The 20,889-nt window shown below is 44.8% G+C and overlaps 1 protein-coding gene across 10 annotated transcripts in view; it reads left to right on the forward strand.

Moving 5' to 3' along the window:
• FTO (FTO, alpha-ketoglutarate dependent dioxygenase) overlaps window positions 1-20,889 on the forward strand; it is a 432,416-nt gene that overhangs the window by 116,574 nt on the left and 294,953 nt on the right. For all 10 annotated transcript variants that reach the window (XR_003094760.1, XM_025207543.1, XM_025207542.1 and 7 more), the window contains exon 4: window positions 17,649-17,792. Coding sequence is in view for 9 of the 10 variants with exons in the window: in XM_025207543.1 (XP_025063328.1) it covers window positions 17,649-17,792 (144 nt within the window). In the remaining variant the exon portion in view is untranslated. The remainder of the gene's footprint in view (window positions 1-17,648; window positions 17,793-20,889) is intronic.

The raw sequence follows: 20,889 nt of genomic DNA on the forward strand, positions 1-20,889 counted from the left end.
ATCGGAGGGTGAAAGACAGGCCCTCCTGGTGCACTAGCTCCAGGAGGTCCTGAACCAGATACAGGTTGTCAAAGATGGAACGTACGGGCATTGTGTATGTCTGGATGGGATGGATCACATCTGTCAGCACGGACTGCAGGAGCAGCAAGATGGCCTTCACTGCCACCTTGTAGTGCGTGCAGAGGAGGGAAACAGGATGCCAGTTTCTCAGGTCATGGGGATCCCCCTTCTTCGGCAGAAGGGTCAGCACAGCCCTCTGGTATGACGGGGAGCTCCCCATTTCCCTCAGATTCAGCCCAGGCTGCGGGAAGGTCAAGGCCGAGGACGTCTAGAAGACCCAGTGGAACTCCGCAGTCAGCTGGTTGATGCCTGGCACCTTGTTGCCAGGCATCAGGCAGAGGGCGGCCAAAAACTCAGCCAGAGTGAGAGGAACTTCCAGCCAGTCCCAGTCACCCATGCTGACCTGTGAGAGTCCCTCCCACAGGGTCTGACAGGCTTCAGCATTGGTCAGATACAGGGAGACGAGCTCTTCAGAGAAGGTCCATGCATGCTGGTGCATTTCACCTGGATCCATGACGGGGGTGCTGTCACCTGCCAGAAGACAGGTGCTATACTTCTTGGCCCCCCACCTCCTCTCTAAGGAATAGAAGAACTGGGAGCCACAGTCCATCTCCTGAAGGAGCTGGACACATGGGCAGACAAACACACTGTGGGTGCGGTGGTTGTCTAGAGCATGAAGCTCTTCCCGCCTTTCCTGACACTCTCTGCAGAGGGACGGGTTGGTTGGGTCAATGGCCAGGTGCCTCTCTAGCTCTATCACTTCCCACTCGAGCTGCTTCTGGACCGTCTCCCTCTGCTGGGTGTGCCCACTAGTGTAGCTGCGGCAGAAAAGCTAGATGCACACCTTTCCACATCCCACCATCTCCAAGGGGAAAACTGCCCATTCTTCCCGCCAGGCCAGCTGGGAATGGCATGCCTGCTCCTCCCCCACCTTAATGTAGGTGAAGGCAGCGGGGTCAGTAGGGTGATAGCCATGCTAGACATCCACCAGGGAATAGTCCGTCAGGATCTCCCCAAGGACGGCCACAACAACCTGGTTTTGCTCCCTGCCCGACCGGTTTCATTCATCTAGGATGATGTTAAAGTCCCTGTCAAGGACCAGGCACTCATGAGGGTTGAGGGTGCTAATGTATGTGGCCGCCTGGAGGAAGAAATTGGCCAAGTCCGGGTCCCTCACAGGGGTGCAAACATTCAGAAGGTTCAGGACCAGCCACTGCACCTTGACCCAGGGGTGCAGCAGGCAGCCTGGCACCAGCTCAATGTCCTGGAGAACCTCTGGCTGCAGGTTTGGGGAAACTAGGGTGGCCAGCCTGCAAGAGGTGGCTGAGAGGTGACTAAAAAAAGACCCTGCCTCCCCACTCCAGCTGCCAATTAGATCTGAAGGAAGGAGAGCATCCGGCACTTCTAGAGACCTTTCCTGCAGCTGTGGACATTGGGGGTCACAATCTTAAATGACTGGGCGGAGGTGGAGTAGGCAATTCAGCAGGGGCCTCGTGCTTTTCAACACCTGGTGTGGGGCCTGCTGGTTCGCATAGCTCCTTTCCATATGTAGAGAGGGCATATATGAAACTGCGGGCCCATCTATAGAACCAGGCATTGTAGCTTTTGGGCCCCTTGCCTTCTCCCTCCATCGCCCTTGCATTGGCAAGGACGCAGTCAAGATCTCTGCAGTGGTCCAAGGCGAGCTGTACCTTGCTGGTGGACCAGTGGGTGTAGTCATGGTCAAGAAATGAAAGTAGCTCATTCCTGGGGACCATTTTGACCTAGAGGTCTGCATGCTCCATGGAGCCTGCTGGCTCAGACCTCCTCCTCCTGGTCTTGGGGCTCAGTAGGCTCCTTAGGCACCAACTGAACCCCCTGGTCTGCTAAGACCCCAGACTCTGGTTGGGGTTAGGAGAGCTCTACAGCCCCTTGGGACAGGGGTGGGGGTAAGGGTGGGGTGGAGCCCCTTCGCTAGATGGTGGGGTAGAGCTGGAGCCCCAGGGGGTCTGTGCAGGGTCCCTGACAAAAATCGGCTTGTTAATTAGGGGACCCAACTGCAACCCCCTCCTGTGTGGGAATATGGGGCAGGCTGGAGGTGAAATTTTTCTGGGAGAGGGAAGGAAGAGACCCGTTAGGCACTGGGGTGGCTTCGGCATCTGTCTCGGGGTCCTGGGAAAGGGGACCTCCTCCCTCAGGACTCACTGGGGTGAGCCCCAGGGCTCCTGTATCCCCCAGATTGTCAGAGGGAGGAGGTTCCACTGGTGGGCCTTCCTTTGGGTAGGCCAAGGCCTCAGCACCTGTGGTTTCAGGGGGTAGGCCCTGGTCTGCAGAATGAAGGGCTTCCTCCATGGGCTCCTGTTCGGGGCTATCTAGCAGCCCTGAAACCTCCTGCATGAGGATCACCCATTTGATCTTTCCCGGGGGGGGGGGGGTCAGGCACAGCTGGGGAGGCCGGGCCACTCCTTTCCCCCATGTGATGGTCTTGGGAGGGGGAGGAGTCCTCCATGTCAAAGGGCTCCAGCTGCGCCCAGGACTTTCTCTTGCCTTTATGCCCAGAGGAGACCTGCACCCACTCAGCCATGGGATGGTTCTCAGGTGGAGAGGCTCCATTAGGTGAAGGTGAGGGTTGGGGTGGTGGGGCAGCCATGACAGGGGCATGACTAGGGGCAGGGAGGCCCTGCTCCCTCTCTCCCCCTGGCTGCTGCTGCCCTCCCTAGAACCCCACCAAACTTTGTTGGGGGGGCAAGGTCCCTTAAGCTCAGAGGGAGGTTTCATAGTTGTGGCTGGGGTGCTGGGGAGGGTTGAGGGGGGAGGGGCACCGGTGGTAGGGGCACCCCTCTTGTCAGTGGGACCCACGGATGCCCTCCTCGACTGGCTCATGGGGCACTCATGATGCAAGTACCCCAGGGCATGGCACGGCACCAGAAGCAACACAGGTCCCCCAGGGCATAGAAAATCCTCACCAGGGCCCCCTGATAAGGAAGTGCCAGGCACTCCTCAGCCTCCAGCTCCGCTCCCATCACCAGCTGTATCATAACCTGGCGACAGATAAAACGCATGTGGCAGAGGCTGGGGTCTCAGCACCCCAGCAAGAGGGCCACCGTTGGGGAAATAACTCTCCTTGGGGTTTGGAGCTGGGGGAGCAAGGCCTAATTGGGGATATAGGGAGGGACGGAGCTGAGGACCACCTGGTCCCCAGCTCTTCTAGAGGCTTAACAGGGATGTATTCACGCTCCATTACGAGCTCCCTCTCCACTGCCTTTTGTGTGGTGGCCTCTGAGGCAAGGAAAAGACCCCCTTGCCATGAAACTGGGAGGCCACCATGATCTTGGTTTGGGCCCCCACTTCCTGAGCCAGGGCCTGCACCAGCATCTCAAAGTGCAGGTTTTACCATTCGGGCAGTTGGCACTTCCAGCACTCACTGGCAGGCATGGGGTGCAAGGGGGCCCCGCCCCTCAAGCTGGAAGAGCTGGTGGTGGAGGGTCCCGGCCCCCCGGCTTCGGGAGCGCCGGTTCCCCCCCCCCCCGGAGGGGGGGACATGTTGCTGGGGCTGGGGCTAGGGCCATGGACAGACTGAGTGGGTGTGCTGGCTGGTGTAGTGCACCTGGTCCCCTCAGGTGCTGGTGGTCTAGGCTTGGGGGCAGGGCTCTTGCCCTTCCTGCTCCCAGCTGTGGAGGAGGCTGAAGAGGAGCCCTTCCTAGTGCCCTTGCCCTTGGTCCCCGATGACAGGAAAGGGGGTTTGGGAACCCCTGGGGGGGCGGCCTGGCCAAGGGAGATCCCCTGGCCCTGTTGGCTTCCTACAGGAGTCCCACCTCCCCTGCAGCAGAGGTTGCAAGCTTCTCCACCCCTGGAGGAGGTTGGTTGGACCCTGCCTCCAGGGTGGAGGGTGCAGGGCCATGCATCCCCTTGGAGGCTTGGCTGGGATCTGGACCCCTAGTGGGGGCCGCAGGGGGTTTTGTGGGGGCACCTGGCCCCTCCTTGTGTGTGTTTTCCCCCTCCCCCACATTATCAAAGCATAGGCTTCCCAGTTTTTTGTTTTTTGTTTTTTTTTTTTTCCTGTGGGGCTGTAGCTCAGTGAGCTTCAGTCCCCTTCTTCCCTACCCACCTTGTCCAACACAACTTGTAGTAGTTTATGACCATTCGACCTAGTCGTCATCCCTTGGGGCGCTCTGGTGAACAAACGTTCCCCCAGGTACTGGTGGTCACCCCTGATAAACTTATAGGGGGCCATCAGATCGCCCCTGAGCCTGCGCTTTTCCAGGCTTAAAAAAAAAAAAGCGCAGGCTCAGGGGTGATCTGATGGCCCCCTATAAGTTTATCAGGGGTGACCACCAGTACCTGGGGGAACGTTTGTTCACCAGAGCGCCCCAAGGGATGACGACTAGGTCGAATGGTCATAAACTACTACAAGTTGTGTTGGACAAGGTGGGTAGGGAAGAAGGGGACTGAAGCTCACTGAGCTACAGCCCCACAGGAAAAAAAAAAAAACAAAAAACAAAAAACTGGGAAGCCTATGCTTTGATAATGTGGGGGAGGGGGAAAACACACACAAGGGCTGAGGAAACTTGAGCTGGCTTACTCAGCCACACAACAAGCACCAGAGCAGGGGGGAGTGGACCACAGGACTTACCACACAAGGGCAAGACCATACAGGGAAGGCTACAGTGGTGGAGGGGTTTTGTTTGTTGAAGACCTGTCCAGAAGCCCCTGAGACCTCCAGCCAGGCACTCAGCAGCAGAGTAGTAGGCAGGAAGACAAAGCAGGATCAGATGCAGTGAGGTAGCTGTGGGGGAAGGCAGGAGCAGTTAGTGAATTAGGTAGTAATCCAGTGCAGGTATGGTGTCAGGTGGTCCAAGGTGGTGCAGTAGGGAATCTCCTTCTCTCCCAAGAGGGGGCAGCAGCAGTAGGAACTGTCCAGTTCAGCCACTCAGGGTGTGCTTCTGGTGAAAGTGGAGGTGAAGGTGGGGGTGATCTTCCAAGGCAGCTGGGGCAGGCAAGGCACCTTTAGGCTCCGGCAGTGATGGTGGGGGAGGAGGGGCCCACACGCCATGGAGGCTCCCCCCCTACCCAGGCTGTCCCCCAACTGTGACTTAGTGGCAGGCTGGGCAGTAAGCCAGAACAGGGGTGCAGAAGATGGGGTGCAGTGCAGTGGGCCCCTCCCTGAGGAGGGGCAGCAGTGTGCAGCAGAGGACCCTGCCCCATGTGGGGGGCAGCAACAGCAGTAGCCCCCACAAGGCAGGAAGGGGTGTGGCCAACTTACTCCAAAAGCTTGGAGACCAAGCCAGCAGCTAACAGTAGCCAGAGGCAGGAAAGGGCCTGGCCATCTTCTCCTGAGAAGCTCCTAAGACCAAGCTTGCATCAGCAATAGCAGCTGTAGCCGCCGCCACATGGGACAGGAAGAGGTGTGGCCAATTTCCTCAAAGAGGCTCCTCCCCCAGAAGCTCCTGAGAGTAGGTGGCCTTGAACTACTTGCCAGGGCAGCTTTTTGTACTGCTGGGGCCAGCACAGGTGTTGGCCCCAGCTTCTAGCTCCCCCTGGTCAGGCAGGGTTATTTTGCCCCAAGTGGTACAATTTGCCCCATACCAAAGCGCATTTCTGGGCACATGTGCTGGCCGAGACAAAAAGCCCTGGCTCAAATTTGCACCTCTTCTATTTGAGCTACTACAAGCTCATGTGCCTGCATGTGTGGATGCACCTTTTGAAGGCAACAGTCTATTTTGTCAAATGCTTTCTGAAGAAATCTGTAGCCTATGAAAGCTGATGCCTCTCTGAATGAGTTGGTCTCTAAGGTACCAAACTGCCCTGTCCTCTGCCTAATGTTAGGCTAACAGCTAACTACCTCTGTTGAAATATCTGTGTAAGCATAATGTAAATCAATTGAAGAAATTTCTTTTTTAATGGGTTAAAATACGTCTTCCTTTGCTCAGCCTGACATGTTTCTGTAATGTTTGCTTAACTTTGAGATAAACCTGATAACATTCAGTATCTCATTTGAGGATTTCTTTAAAAAAAAAAAAAGTTTGCAGGAACAAGTGATTAGAAAGACATTGAACTACCCAATTTGCAGATGCAATGATGCACTATAAGTCTGTAATAAGAAATTGACTTGCAGCCTCTCTGAAATTGTGGGCTTTGGTATTCACTTTGAAATTACTTCAGTTCAGGTTTGAATCAGACTTTTGGTGCATAGACAGCTGCTAGTTTTGTTTACAACCATTATATTCCCTTTATGTTGGATCCTGCACAGTGAATCATTAAATAAAATTTACAGTGCAACAGACTTTTTTAGGTTTTTCGCCCTGCTAATGAATGTGTTGTTTTGATACATGTGTGTGGAAATGTTTATGTTGTTTCCTAAAAATGGTGATATATTATTGGAAGCATACTGATGAAATTTAACCCAGTTGTATGCACGGTATTCACAGCATAAATATATAGTAGGGCTGTGGAAAGCTTCAGGTGGTGATTCAATTCGGAGATTCGGCCCGATTTGGTGACTGAATCTCTGAATCTGAATCAAATCAGGGGACCAATTTAAAGGTCTGAATTGATTCAAAGCTTTCTGAATCTTCGGAAAGAATTTGGAGAGCTTTGATTCATGTAGACCCTGGCAGCTGCAGCAGGGAGCTACAGCCAACTCCAAGCTGGTAAGTACTAGGGGCGGGGGAAGGGGGCCATGGAGGGGGGATCCCTGTCACCCCCCACTCCTTCAGCCCCCGCCCCCTATGGCTGCCCCCACCTGCCCCAGCTCCTGCTACTTTAAAAAAAAGCATAGGGCAGCAGGGGACCCACCGCCCAGCAGCACCTGCTGAGTTGGGGCTATTTTTTAACAAGTGCCAGGAGCTGCGGTGGGCAGGGCAGCCATTGTCGGGCTGGGAGAGTGGGCGGGGGATGGGCTGGCCTGGCTGTTTTAGAGATACGGCAGCAGCCAAATGTCTGAATCAGGTTCACCTGAATTGAATCGGGACAGTGATTCGAATCACCGAATCAAATTGCTGGCCTCCCCATTTGGCCTAATCCGAAGTGAATACTAGCTGCTTCACACAGGTATCTCTCTCTCTCTCTCTCTCTCTGTGTGTGTGTGTGTGTGTGTATATATGTGTATATATATATATATATATATATGTATATGTATATATACTGCATAAATTAATATTTGGAAGCACAATAAACGAAGTGTTTTGGGACTCTACTGATTATAGTCTCAACAGCACTGTTAAAAAAGGAGTCATGACCCTGAGGGGGAAAAAAGGGTTCAAACTCTCTTAACATATGTGAAATACTTTTTACCAAAATATAAAAATCTCTGCTTATAGTGGAGGGCAAAATTGGATCCTTTAAAATTTAGCCATATTTGAATTAACTCTAAAGAAGAAAGTCTTGCATTTTTTCCTAGTTAAAGCAATGTTCTCATCCTTGTTTTGCCCTATGGTGCCTTAACAAAGTGCTATAGCAGGTAGGACCATAGGAAACTACGGCTTGAAGGACCTCATAAAGTCATCTAGTCCAGCCTCACCCTGCTCAAAGGAGTCTTGTTCCTGACTTAACTATCCCAGCCAAATGTTTGTCCATGCTGCTCTTGAAAATTGTCAGGGATGAAAATTCTAATGCTTGACCACCATCATAGTCCAAAAGTTTCTCCTACCTAAAGTTCTCCAACCCAAATTTTCCTTGCTGCATCTTGAGGCCATTGTTCCTAATCCTTTCCCTTATAGCAAGGTTGGGCAATTATTTTGGGCAGAGGGCCACTAATTGAGTTTTGGCAAGCCATCGAGAGCCGCATGACAGGCAGCCAGGGGCAGATAAGTATTAATTTTCTAAATTTTGTAGGGGCCCCGTGGGCTGGATAGAATAGCCTGGTGGGCTGCATTTGGCCCTTGGGGCCACATTTTGCCCACCCCTGCCTTATAGCCACAAAGACCCATGCCCATCATTTCTATAATTACCCTTCAGTATTTGAAGAGTTATCAAATTCCCTCTCAGTCTTTTCTTCTCCAGACTAAATAACCTTTCCTCATAAGTAATCCTAAGGACCTTGTGCTGCACACTGTCCAATCTGTCCACATCCTTCTTGAAGTATGGGGCCCAAAACTGGACACAGTACTCCAGGTGAGACCTTACCAGTGGTGAATAGTATGGAAGAATCACTTTCCTTGGCCTTTTTTGCAACAAAAGCACACTGTTGGCTCATATTCACTTTATGGTCCACTGCAACCCCCAAGTCTTTCTCTGCAATGCTGCATCCTAGCCAATCGTTCCTCAGTCTGTATTTGTGCATGCAGTTATTCTGCCCTAAATACAGATCTTTGCACTTGTGCTTGCTGAATCTCATCTGATTGTTTGTGGACCATTTTTCCAATCTGTCCAGGTCATTTTGGATCCTAGCCCTGTCCTCCAGAGTATATGAAGTGCTACCTAGCTTGGTGTTTTAAAAAAATTGCTACCCATATGCTCATTCGCATCATCCAAATAATTAATGAATATGTTGAACAGTACTGGACTAAGGACAGACTCCTGGGTAACCCCACTTGATACCTTCTCATAACTTGGCACTGAACGATGGATGGCTACTCATTGAGCCCGATAAGCCAACCAATTATGTATATGTTACAGTACTTTCACCTAGTCTCTATTTCCTTAGCTTGTTAATGAGTGGTGTGGGAGACTATCAAAAGCCTTGCTAAAGTCAAGGACTATGTACACACATTCAAGTCATCCAGGATAACTCTCCCAGGTTTGTTTTCCTGAGAGAAACACTTGCATGGAATGAACTGTACAGAAGTTAAAGCAGTGAAGCAAAGAACCTGCAGTCTGGACACTGGGGAGCCAGGAGGCCCTTGAGCATACAGGTGTAGCCCAGGTTCAGGGGTGAGAGATCTGGTAGCGTCAGTGAATATAGGCATCGATCAGTGGTGGGATCTGGGCTTGTCCTATGCATGGAGTCCTCCAGCCCTCTCCTCCCCTGTGTTGTGTTCTAGCCCAGCTGCCTCCGGGCAGTGAATATGCTTCTGGACACTCAAGTGCTGCAATGTGATTCAGGCAGGGAACAAGCCAGGAGTAGATCATGTCCCCTAAGTGCTGGCTTTTTACAGCCTGAACCACTCACGGGGCATGTTCTGCTCCCTACTTGGCTGGGATTGACATATGGCCTCCCTAGCCCTGTGGGAGAGAGATTGAGAAGGAAGCAAAAGCCACTGGGATTGTGGAGAACAGCTCTGCATCTGCTGCCTGTGTAGATAGTCTATCTCCTGAGAGAGATTCTCTGGGGAGCCACTTAACTTGTGTTGTTCCCATTTTACACTGGGAGAAAAATTATGAATATCTGTATGTTTGTGGTTTCTCCAGGGAGAGCATGGACTCTCCCTGGAGAAACTGAACTTCTGTCCAAGCTCAAGGTATATCACTCTCTTCCCCCATCCACAGAGCCTATCGGAGAAGGTTATCAGGTTGGTCAGGCATGACCTGCTATTGAAGAATCCATGTTGACTGTTCCTGATAACCTCGTTCTCTTCTAGGTGTCTCGCCATAGATTCCTTGAGGACTGGCTCCATGGTCTTTCTAGGTGTAGAGGTCAAGATGACGGGTCTGTAATTCCTTTAATCCTTTTCTGTCTTTTTCTTAAATATGGATATCTTTGCCCTTTTCCAGTTATTGGGGACCTTACCCAACCTCCATGAATTCTCAAAAAGGCAAGCTAGTGGGTCTGAAATTACCTCACTCAATTCCTTAGGTACCCTACGGTACATCTAGTCCAGTGCTGCTGACTTGAAGAGTATCTAGGTTTTCTAATCCTAACCTGTTTTTCTCATACTCAGGGCTGTTTGTCTCCTTTTCAATCTTTGCTGCTAACTGCGCTGGTCATCTGGTAGCTGCTTCTGTTGGTGAAGACTGTAAGAAAAAAAAGGCCTTAAATACTTCAACCTTCTTGGTATCATCCATAACTAGATTGCCTTATGCATTCTGTAAGGGACCTATCATTTATTTGGTTGCCTTTGGTTTGGACATACTTGTAGAATCCCTTTTTATTGCCTTTTGTCACCTGCCAGTTGCATCTCAAACCATGCCTTAGCCTTCCTAATTTTCTCCCTGCGTGCCTTTATGTGATACTCATACTTTTTCTTGCTTCTATGACTTGGTTTTCAATTTTTGTAGGATTCCTTTTTGAGTTTCTGCTCATTGAAGAGACTTCTGTCTATCCAGGCTAGCCTCCTGTTCCACTTCCTATTCTTTTGTTGCGTTGGGATAGTTTGCTCTTGTGCCCTTGAAAGAAGCAAGGTTATCTTATGTTTCAAAACTACTATTCAGCCTGTGCAAGGTGAGAATCAGCACATAAAAGTTTCCTTTATTGACAAGAAGTCTTTTATTTAAAACAAGTGTTTAGTTTCATCTAGAATATTAGCACATTAGCCAATTGTAGGGAATCTCATTACTTGCTATATTTTCTAAATGTATGAGCTTTATTAAAAGTACTTTGCTTCATAATTAAGGAATATTTAAGACTTTAAAGGTTGATGTGAAAACTTTTAGGAGCCACACTCATGAACATTTAAGAACCATTAAAAATATGTTAGGTTTGATTTTTGTTCCACTGATTCTCAAATTCTGATTTTGATACATGTGTTAATAATGGTATCTTGGCAGGACCTGGAAAGCTAAGGAGTTTTTTGTAACTGGACATAGTACTCTAAGGAAGAGAGAGAATACTTGAAAGGAAATTTGAGTAATATTATAAACTAATTCTACAATCTACTGAATATCTTCATCTTCCTTTGAGCTTAGCTGGACTAAATCTCACAGGAACCATTAAGTATCTTGCTGTAGACAAGGAAAAATTTCTCTGTGCTCAGATTGTTTGTCAAATATAGTTTGTCAGTAGTTTGACTGTGATGAAGCTATTATGTAGAGATGTATCCAATTACTACTTGGATTTAGAAAATAAATGGGCTATTTTTTAAAGTTACTGCTATTAAGGAGAAAATAATATTGTTGCGGGATGCTGCCTTTTTTTTTTTTTTTGCTTCCCTTCCTTCATCTGCATGTTCAACTGATTTCAGAGAATATAATATTGTTCCTTTTTGGCCTGCCTGACATTCCTTTTTATAGCTTAAACATTTGGCAGTTGTGAACAGTAGTAATACTCTAATATACTTACCAATAACAACATAATATTTTTGCACTTTAATTGTACTCTTCATTTGCAAAAAATCAGCCATTTGCTCAATTGGAAAATATTTATTATCATGCCTGCTATACAAGTAGGGTAACTGAAATGCTCAGAGTCAAAGTCAGACAAGATATCTTTTATTATACCAGCTCAAATAATTGGAAATTTTTTTCTTTGCAAGCTTGTGGGTACAAATACTCTTCCTCAGGCTGAGGAACCATCTGAAGATGGTCTGCAGAGTCAAAGTAACTTTCCTATTATGGTTATACAGCAAGTCTTGACTGGAACACACCTCCTGATTCCAATTCTCATCCTCAAACCAGTAAACAGAGACTGTTTGGCTTTTAAAACCCAGTCATCTCTAGTTCATTTTATTAAAAGTGAGATTGATTGTCCCTGCCAGTACATTGGATGAAAAGAATGAATCTATGCCCAACAGAGTAAAACTGGTCAGAATTTTTTTGGTGGAATAGTTTTTCATTGGAAAATGTTGATTTGTTGCAACAGAAGTTACCTGATAAACTGTTGGTTCTTTTGAAATTCTATCAGAAGTTAGGCATGTTGATTCTTCTTTTGAAATTCCAGTGGAGCCTTGTTTATTCCCCAATTCATTTGCCTGCCTGCCTACCTTGTCTGCCTGCTTCCCTGTCTACCCACCCTGATAGGGCTGAAATAGGACTAGGGCTTCCTGTTCTATGGCAGGCAAGGATTTGTGCCAGCTCTCTTGATATAACAGCTTGTTTGCAAGCTAGGAATCTCTGAGCTGTTGGGCTGCTTGACAACCTGTATAGGCAGGCTGGGTCCTCTGACTTACAGACTTCTATGGCAGCCATGATGTACCAGAAGTCAGGGGACCTAAGAAGCAAGGGCATCCTCTTCCTGGCTTCCTAAGCTGTCCTGCTGTTTGATGTGTGTACTGGCTGGCCAACTTGGCTTTTTGTTTTAATTTATTTCATTTGCATATTTAGTATTTCATTTTATATTTTACATTTTAATACACAGTTAATTTTTATTCTTTTAAAATTATTTAACACATTCTAATTAACGCATCTTACTGTTTGTTTTTTTTAATGTCTCTTGTTTGTAAAGGAACAGTTAGACACTTGATACTTTGATCTTCACTAATAGCAGTTGCTTTTGACATCCTAGAAGATGACTGAAGGCTAATTGATACTGAGTGCATATTTTCTTTTTAAAGTGTTGAAAACTATTTCGTAACAATTTCTTTTGGGAGACAGTTTGAACAAAAAATAAGATCTTTCACTAAATGCTAATTCAAGCAATAGCTACTTTTATATTTTCTAAATAACATTAAATATAAAAATACAATAATTTTAAAATGAGTGAGCTTGACAAGAGGGCTTTTTTTCTAGGTCAGCACTGATCTTCTGGGAAATGCTATCCCTCTTCTCAGTTGACTAGGCAGTTCAAGGAGGATATTTAAAGTCCTGACTTAATGTAGCAGTTGGAAAGGAGATGGAAAATTATGAAATAAGCTAGAAATTTCTAGCTTTCTTTTATCTGGGATTTTCACATGATGATTTTGAGGTTAGAAAATGAATTTTCCTTTGGATACTTCATTGTATTTTGTTTGGCCTGCTGCCAAACAAGGCCTACTAGCTGTGTAAATCTCTTACAGTAATAAACAACTGGATCTGTTATCTGACAAGTTAATGTTTAACAGTTTAACAAACCGGTGATTAACTGCAGTAATGGATGATTTTGAGAGAACCATTACTTTTTACTTTCATAAAGTACACTTTGTGTTTATCAACACACTATTATTTTTGAAAGCTATGTTTCTTTGCTAAACTTAATGGCTGCCATATCATTTTCTCTGTAATTGGGAAAGAAACAGAGGTTCAACATTGACCATTTCGTCATTGGTTAAGTACTTTATAACTAGAATGATCCTACAGATTTATAATTGACCAGTGATCCCTTTATATGCCATTTAATTGGTACAGGTTACTGAGTAGGAATTTTTACAGTATGACAAATAATATTCACTGGATACTAATACCAGAAGTGTTATGATTCAACAAACCAACCACCATCTAGCAACAGCAATGGAACTTAGGAAAAGTTTATTTAACAGCAGCTCTATAACATTGATAGCTTTTGTTCAAAAGGAAGTGAATTAGTGTTAGTTTTATTGATCACACCTTCATTAAGAACATTAATAAGATTTCTCTCCCTTACCAATTTAGAGATGAGAGAATTTTTCCATAATTCTTTGTTGGTAATCTGGTAGGATTTTTATTTTTGATATGTAGGATTTTTACTTTAGATCCTTCCTTTCTATTCCACTTCCAAGTTGATAAGACTTCAGTGTCAACAAATCAGATGGATGCTGGAACAAAAGTATAAATTACATCCTTGTTGCCTATTTATTTATTTTAAAACATAATCTTTTTCAAAAGATGGGTAGAGCACTGAATGGTGGAAGTTCTGTATATAGTACATAGAAGGTTTTAATTATCATGCTGTTGCTATGTAGAAATTGAGCAGAAAAAAACCCCATCAAATACTTGTTCATCTTTCTGCTTTAAAGGGCAACAGCAAGGTTCTGGTTACTTACCTTTCCTGTATATAACATATGTAAGTCCAGTCAGGGAGCAGTTCCCCAAGCATGCAACTAACACCTACTTCTGTATCTCTGTTTCATTGAACTCAGATGCTCAGCTTACCTATTGTTAGACCATGGTCAGTGCTTAGAAAAGAGTGAGCTGGCTTTGATCCAATCCAGAAAAAGACTGAGCTTTCTTCTTTGACTGAGGAAATAACCAGTCACAATACATGAACTGATATTGGTTCCCTTGATTTAATCATGTGTTGCCATTTATCACTCAAGTTCACAACCTGTGGCTTTTATTAGAAACTTAGAGGCCAAGACTGCAGCAGTGGCCAGAAGCATGTTTCTAATCATTTGTGTTTGGTGAGGATGCAGCCCACAGAAGTAAATACTTGGTCACCTCCAGATTGAATTATTATAATGTGCTGTGTATGCAGCTATACTTCAGGACCACACAGACATTTCACCTAGTGAAGAATTAAACTACACACCTGCTGGGGTCTTGTGATAAAAGGCCCATGTTTCATTAATACAGCCTTCAGTTTGTTTTTCAGTCTGTTTTAAAGTGTGCTATGCAGTCTTATGTGGTTACTCACTGAGATCTCATAAACCACTTTCTCCATATTCAGTACCATTGCCTTTGTGATGAAGGCATTTGACATGGTACAATTTAGGAAGAGCTGTTGGGTGAGCTGTTTTTAATAGAAGCCCTTAATTAGGATTTTGCTTTTTTTCATTGGTCCGTAAGGGGCTAGATATATTGACTTTCAATTTATAGTCCTCTCTCTCTCTCTCTCTCTCTCTCTCAAGACTTCTCTGGGAAGATGAGCTGAGTGGGTAGAACTGGGTGCAGGTGGAGTCTTAGTTTGTGTGAAATCAGGACGATTTTCTTATACAGGAAATTGATTCTTGTGTCTGTCTTCATCATATATTGTATGTATGCCTACAGTAGGCATATTTTAAAATCCTTTGTTCTGCATTCAGGACAGTTGGGGTCAATGACCAAAGCAAATACTGAACACTTTTTTTCTTCTTTTCATATAGAGTTGGCAGAAGATAGGCAAAGGAGCTTGTGTTTGATTTAAGATATGGTTTCGCATTCTAGGTCAAGGCTGAAATGAGGAGTATTTGAATTTGCATCCCAAAAACTCTCAGAATTTCTTCCAAATTACAAGCTTCTTAATGTCAGTTACATTTGTAAGACTTCCGCGATCATGGGACAATAAGCAAATAGAACTAGAAAAAGAAACCCCTTTACTGTTCTGGATCCAATCATAACCCCAAAACCAGTAAGGGCAAATTCAAGATTTGGGGTTTGGGCTGCCACTGAAATTCCAGCTTAGGGTGTGAGGCCTGGCTCCTGGCCAAATTTTCTCTAGCCACAATGTTTTCCCTTGGACAACTGATTCCTTAATTATGGGTTGGATGCTGTGCTACCAATGCAAACAATTGTTACCTTGTGGAAGCATTTCACTTTGAATCTGAGCAACCTAATTCTTGCAAGCCAAATTCTACAATCCTTTATTGGGTGGGGTCCATAGCCGAGGAAAGTTTTGTTTTGTTATTATTAAATATTGCTAAATCTAGCTATTTCTGTATAGTTTGTTTCAAAATAAATAACAATATATTAGACTTAACAATGCTACGTATATGAAGGCCCATATGACTTTCTCAATAGTATCTACAGTTTAGTTGTAGAAATGGAAACATCCAAATGTTTTCACTTACATAAGAACCACAGTTGTCTAAGCTAATATATGAGCTTATTGCTGTTTAAGGTGTGACACACACTTTTATAAGTTCTCCATGCCAGCAGAACTTAAGGATATACTACAGATGTTAAGAAGCCTTTTCTGTCACTTTGGGGTAGCTCACATTTAAAAGCAAGTAGCAGCTTGCTTCCATTTGTTTCCAAAATAACATGGTAAGAATAATCAGTTTCAATTGCTGCAGATAATTATAAGGTGCACTCATTGGGAACATAGAGAAAGGGAGTCTATGAGCTGCATTTGAACTCTGTACTTAAGCAATAAAAAATTTATCAAACTGCAAAAAAAAATAAGTCATTTTAACGAGCACATTCCAAAGGTGCTGGATTTATGAGGAGACCCCAGGAAACTTTGATTGAAATTGTTGTCTCTGATTGTAGTTCTATATTTTATTGGTGCCATATTGTGAACAGTGCTGCTGCCAAAGTGAATGGGAAAGAAGCATAACAGAGTTAACCCATGAAGGTTACTTTTTTATAATATCCATGATGTATTGCATTAAAAATGCCTTGAAAGCCATCCCATTTGCAGTTTTCAGAAAGCATTTTTTCTTAAATTAAGTTACGATTTATCTGAACAGGTCAGAAAATGGGAAAGCCCCTGAAAGACTTTACTATTGATTTTTCTCATAGTATTTGCTAGTTCTTGTTTTCTCATTTGAGTACTCCTTGATAGAACAGCCTAGAGCAGTGTGCTGATCTTGAGCCAAAGCTCCAGCAAAATGGGAAAAACAGCAGTTAGGGACAGAGATGTGGGGGCTGATCTTACCATGAATGTTTTGCTTGAATAGCTTCAGGTTTAGTTTCTGAGATGTTTCATTTTTGCTTTTTGTTTCCAGAATTTAAGCCGAATTTAAATCATCTGGAAAATGATTGGGACTTTATTAACTATTAAAGCCTTCCTTCAACTAAATAAACACTGTGGTAGCCATATGTGATGAATGACTTGAATATTTTGAAAGTATGAGGTCAATGCTACTCTTTGTGTGTGCATAGAATAATGAAAGTTATAAATCTTTTTTTGAGTAATTTTTGTTTTAAAATAATTAGGCATTTAAGTTTACAAAAATCATTACAGCAAAACATATCTTGAATGACAGTCAAACTGATATATTCAGCCAATTAATAATTTTAAAACAATAATTAGGCATGCCACGTGCAGTTGTTGATTATTACTAACCACTGAGGGCAATTCAGCGCCAATTTTTCATTAAAACTTCATCTTTCCCCAGACAAAATGCTATTACATTAGCCATAAAACTATTATAGCATAGCTTCCAAGTACTATATTATAAATGCCAACTGTATCTTTGACTTTATACTGTACTGCTCTAAGCTTCTGAAAATAGCTGTAGTTAGGGATTAAGCTCTAAATACGTTTCCATTGTAATGGATTATTGTGATTTTTTTTTTTTTTATCTTAACAAACATGTTGTTTAATGATAAAAAAATAATGCTATCATGTTTTAGTAGTCTAATAATTTGAGAAGAGGATGGGAAAAAGGGTCCAAAGGTTCTCTGCTCAGTGCTGTGAACTATTGTATGTCCATGTGTAGATCATCCAGCCTTGCTGCACCTCAGTTTGTGCTATGGTAAAGGTAGAATAATAATTAGAAAAATGTAATTGCTTGTAAAGTGCTTTGAAACACTTGGCCCAAACTGGTAATAGAAACTCTTTCTCCTTCTAAGTGTTATGTAACCAGTTCTATATTATGTTAACATGAATACATATATGGGTTTAATTATCTATATATGAATTAGAAGTGGGCCAGAATATTATTTCAGTATTCCAGCATATGAAGAAAAGCTTGATTGTCCTGATTCTTCATTCCCCAGTTCATTGAATAAACATTTGTGCTAGTGCAACACTTGGTGCAAAATCCTACCATTCTGATATAGTAGCATTTTACACCCATGTTGATTCCAGTAGAAAGAGTACAATGATTGCCCCCAAGGTTTTGGTCAAAGGAGAATTGGACCCAGTGGCTAACCTAATTGGGCTTGTACTCTTAAAACCAACTTTGTTTTGTATAGCTTTAATCCTGTCTTTTTTTTTTTTTTTGTTCCATCTCCCCATTCCCCTACTTTTGTCTTTTTAGATCCTGTGATTAACAGAAATCAACTACAGGATTTGAGAGGGCGAGACCCAGCTGTTTGGCATGTGGGTCTGAAGATTGCATGGGACATAAAGACGCCTGGATTAGCATTACCCCTTCACCCAGGAGACTGCTACTTTATGCTGGGTAATTTTGAAAGACTAGCAAGACAAATGTATATTGAAAATAGAGTGCTAGGCTCTCAATTGGTATAAATCATCTTGCCTCTGTTGGCATCAGTAGGATTGTTCTGATTTTTAACAACTGAGGATTTTGGTCAAACTGTGTAATTTTAATTATATTTTCTATGTATTTTGAATCGCCCTAGTTCCATTTTTCCTTTGGCTTTTCTCATTCTCCCTGCTTTGTGTTCCTCTTTGTGGTATACAATCCTTTATCATACACAGCCTGTTGAGCCTTTCCTTAGGTAGTGCACAAAATACCAGTTTGGGTTAGGTTTCAACACAGATGGGATTGAAAGTTTTTTCCTTTTTTAGCGCTCTCTTCCTCTTTTCTGTACAGAGTTGTCCTGGGAAACAATAACTACATACTAGGGGTGTGTAAAATGTGCTGTATTAGATTCAGATTTGGATTCGGCCCAAATTGGGGGCAGTGATTCGATTCGTTTATTCAGATCACTGTCCCAATTCGATTCAGCCAAATCCAAATCTGAAGATTCGATGCTGATTTGGAGAATCAGTGATTTGGCCATAGACACAGCTTTAAATGTTTTTTCTACATACATCAAGGTATTAGGCACAGCTTCTAAACACGATGATGGTTGGGTGGATGGAATGTCCCACAGGAGCACGTGGGATCCCCAGCTTCTGATCCACTTCCGGGTCTGCTGCCGAACGCACTGGGGAGCCCCCTGTGCTCCTGTGGGATGTTCCATCTGCCCCAGCATTGCAGTGTTCACGAGCCGCCTGGTACCTTGATATACGTAGAAAAAATATTAAAAGCTGTGTCTATGTCCGAATCGCCAAATCTTTCTGAATCTCTCTGAATCGATTCGGAGGGTTCCGATTTGATTTGGAGAGATTAAAGGGTCTCCTGATTCGATTTGGAGATTTGGCCACCAAATTGGGCCAAATCTCCACCAAATTGAATCAGGGACCCAAGCTTCGCACAGTCCTACTACATACCTAACTGTCTTATTACAAAATCTTTCCAACTCTGAAGTCTAGGGAGCAGAATGACTTATACCTGTGTACTAGCTGAGAATCTTCCTGCTTTCTCTCTGTCTCTCTCTCTTTTTAAGTTCCAGACACCTTGATGTGTCATGATGTTTCCTTATACTGCCTTGGGCTTGCATGGGTGTGTGTATTTGTGTTGGTCATGCTGTTAATACTTTGGCCAGTATATATTCAAGTATATTATTTGCCAGTATTGTGTATTTATTAAAGGTGTACATAACTGAGCAGAGAATCTTGAGCTGTGGTTGTTAAATAAGGAGCCCCAATGCCTACGATAGGGATTCTCATCCCAGGTGCTGTGACACCTTTGTTTACCATGAAATCCTTCTAAGGGTGCTGCGGAGTGCCATGCAATACTAGCACTGTTAGATCTGTTAAAATGTATGTACGATTCACAAGATAAACCCAGAGATTTCAAATAGGAATCTGTGGTGTCTCTAGTGGGCGTGGTGAGTACCATCCTGTCCCCCTTTACCTGAGTGCTCCTTCAACTTGCCTGCCACAATTTGCTGGTACTGGGTGAAAGGAAGGGTTCAGTGGTGTTCTTCTCAGGTGACCTGGCGACAGAGGTACTCACGTTTGTGCCGCGATGTTCCTTGGGGCTATGCCTCCCCTATACCCCGTCCACTCGCCAACCGCTTGGGTGTTGCTTCTGTTGTTCTGCCATCCCTGTTAACCCCTTTTCTAAGGGGTCAGGCATCAGCTTTGGCACCGGTTTGCCTGGATGTTAGGGCAACTGGAGCCCGCAGACCCTGGTGCCAGAGGGCTGGGCTCCTGTGATCTTGCATCTTTCTCTCGGGGAGAGAGATGCTCCTATGGAATCCAAAATTGAGGCAGCCGGGGATCGGTCTTCCCCAGCCTAATGCCGGGATGCTGCTCCCCTTGCACCAAGTGCAGGCGCAGCACCTGCAGCTACGATCCTGCCAGCTTCAGGAGTCATCACCTGCCTGGCGTGCTTCCAGCTGGTTCTCTCTCCCTCTCTTCCCCCTGCCGGCTTCCAGTGGGGTTTTTAAGTTTCCCGCAGTGGCGTCCCCAGCCGCCGCAATCAGCTCAGTGCTCCCTCGTCTCAGGAGTAGCTGATTAAAGAGCCAGCGTAATGCTGGCTCACACAGCCGTGGCTCCGGTTCTGGCTTCAGCTGCATTCTAAAAGGTAAGTTTTCTGGGGTGTGGGAGGCCTGTTTGTTCCCCGCGGGGGCTCTCAGGGTTTCCCCCAGCCCCTTTGGCACCTGTGGGGGCTTCTCGCCGCCACAGAATCCAGTGTCTCCTGTTTCAAATAGGGTCTAGAATCCAAAAACATTCTGACCTGCTGTGGTCTTTCTGAAGAAAAAAGGAAAAAAAAGAATTACTCTGTTGTTTTTCTGTTGTCAAAAAATGAGTGAAAACTAAGAGCTGACATTTTCTGAGGGGTGCCTGGAGTCTAACAATGTTGAGAACCAGTGTCCTATGATGTGAAGAATAAAAAAATAAAAAGTAAAATTGGGCTTTTTTTTTGTAGCTACACTGCTGTAGCTTTGATAAGGGGTATGCTGGCAGAGTGCTTAAGCTCTTACTGCAGGTCCTGAGGTGTGAGCTCAAGGTCCCTGTGGAATCATATTGAAGGCTGCCTCCAATTGACCCAGCTGTAAATAGGTAACTGGATATTTGGTCTGGGTAATCAAAAGTAGCTGGCTATGATGGTAGACATATAGTATTCCTTTGACTCCCATTGGCTACAGAAACTGTAGCCAATTATGCTGGTCCAATGGGCCACTTAGTTTTGGGCATACCTTTGATACTTGTTGTCCCAACCCCATTCTCTCCCCCACCTCCATTTTTTTAAATCCTCTTTGGTAACATAGCAAGGGTATAAAGTCTGGTAATGTAAATGAGATTTAGAGGAACAAGACCAAGATCTTTATTCTTGGCTTCCTTTATTTAAATCCCATTCCATATGAATCATAACGGAATCCCACCAGGAGCATCTCATCTATGACACTACAGTGATTGCCTGTACTAGTGGCTCCCAAAGGTGCTCTGCTTTAAGCACTACCACAACTCATGTATCGGCA

This window comes from Alligator sinensis, unplaced genomic scaffold (assembly GCF_000455745.1).
Source record: "Alligator sinensis unplaced genomic scaffold, ASM45574v1 scaffold173_5, whole genome shotgun sequence".
NCBI lineage: Eukaryota > Metazoa > Chordata > Crocodylia > Alligatoridae > Alligator > Alligator sinensis.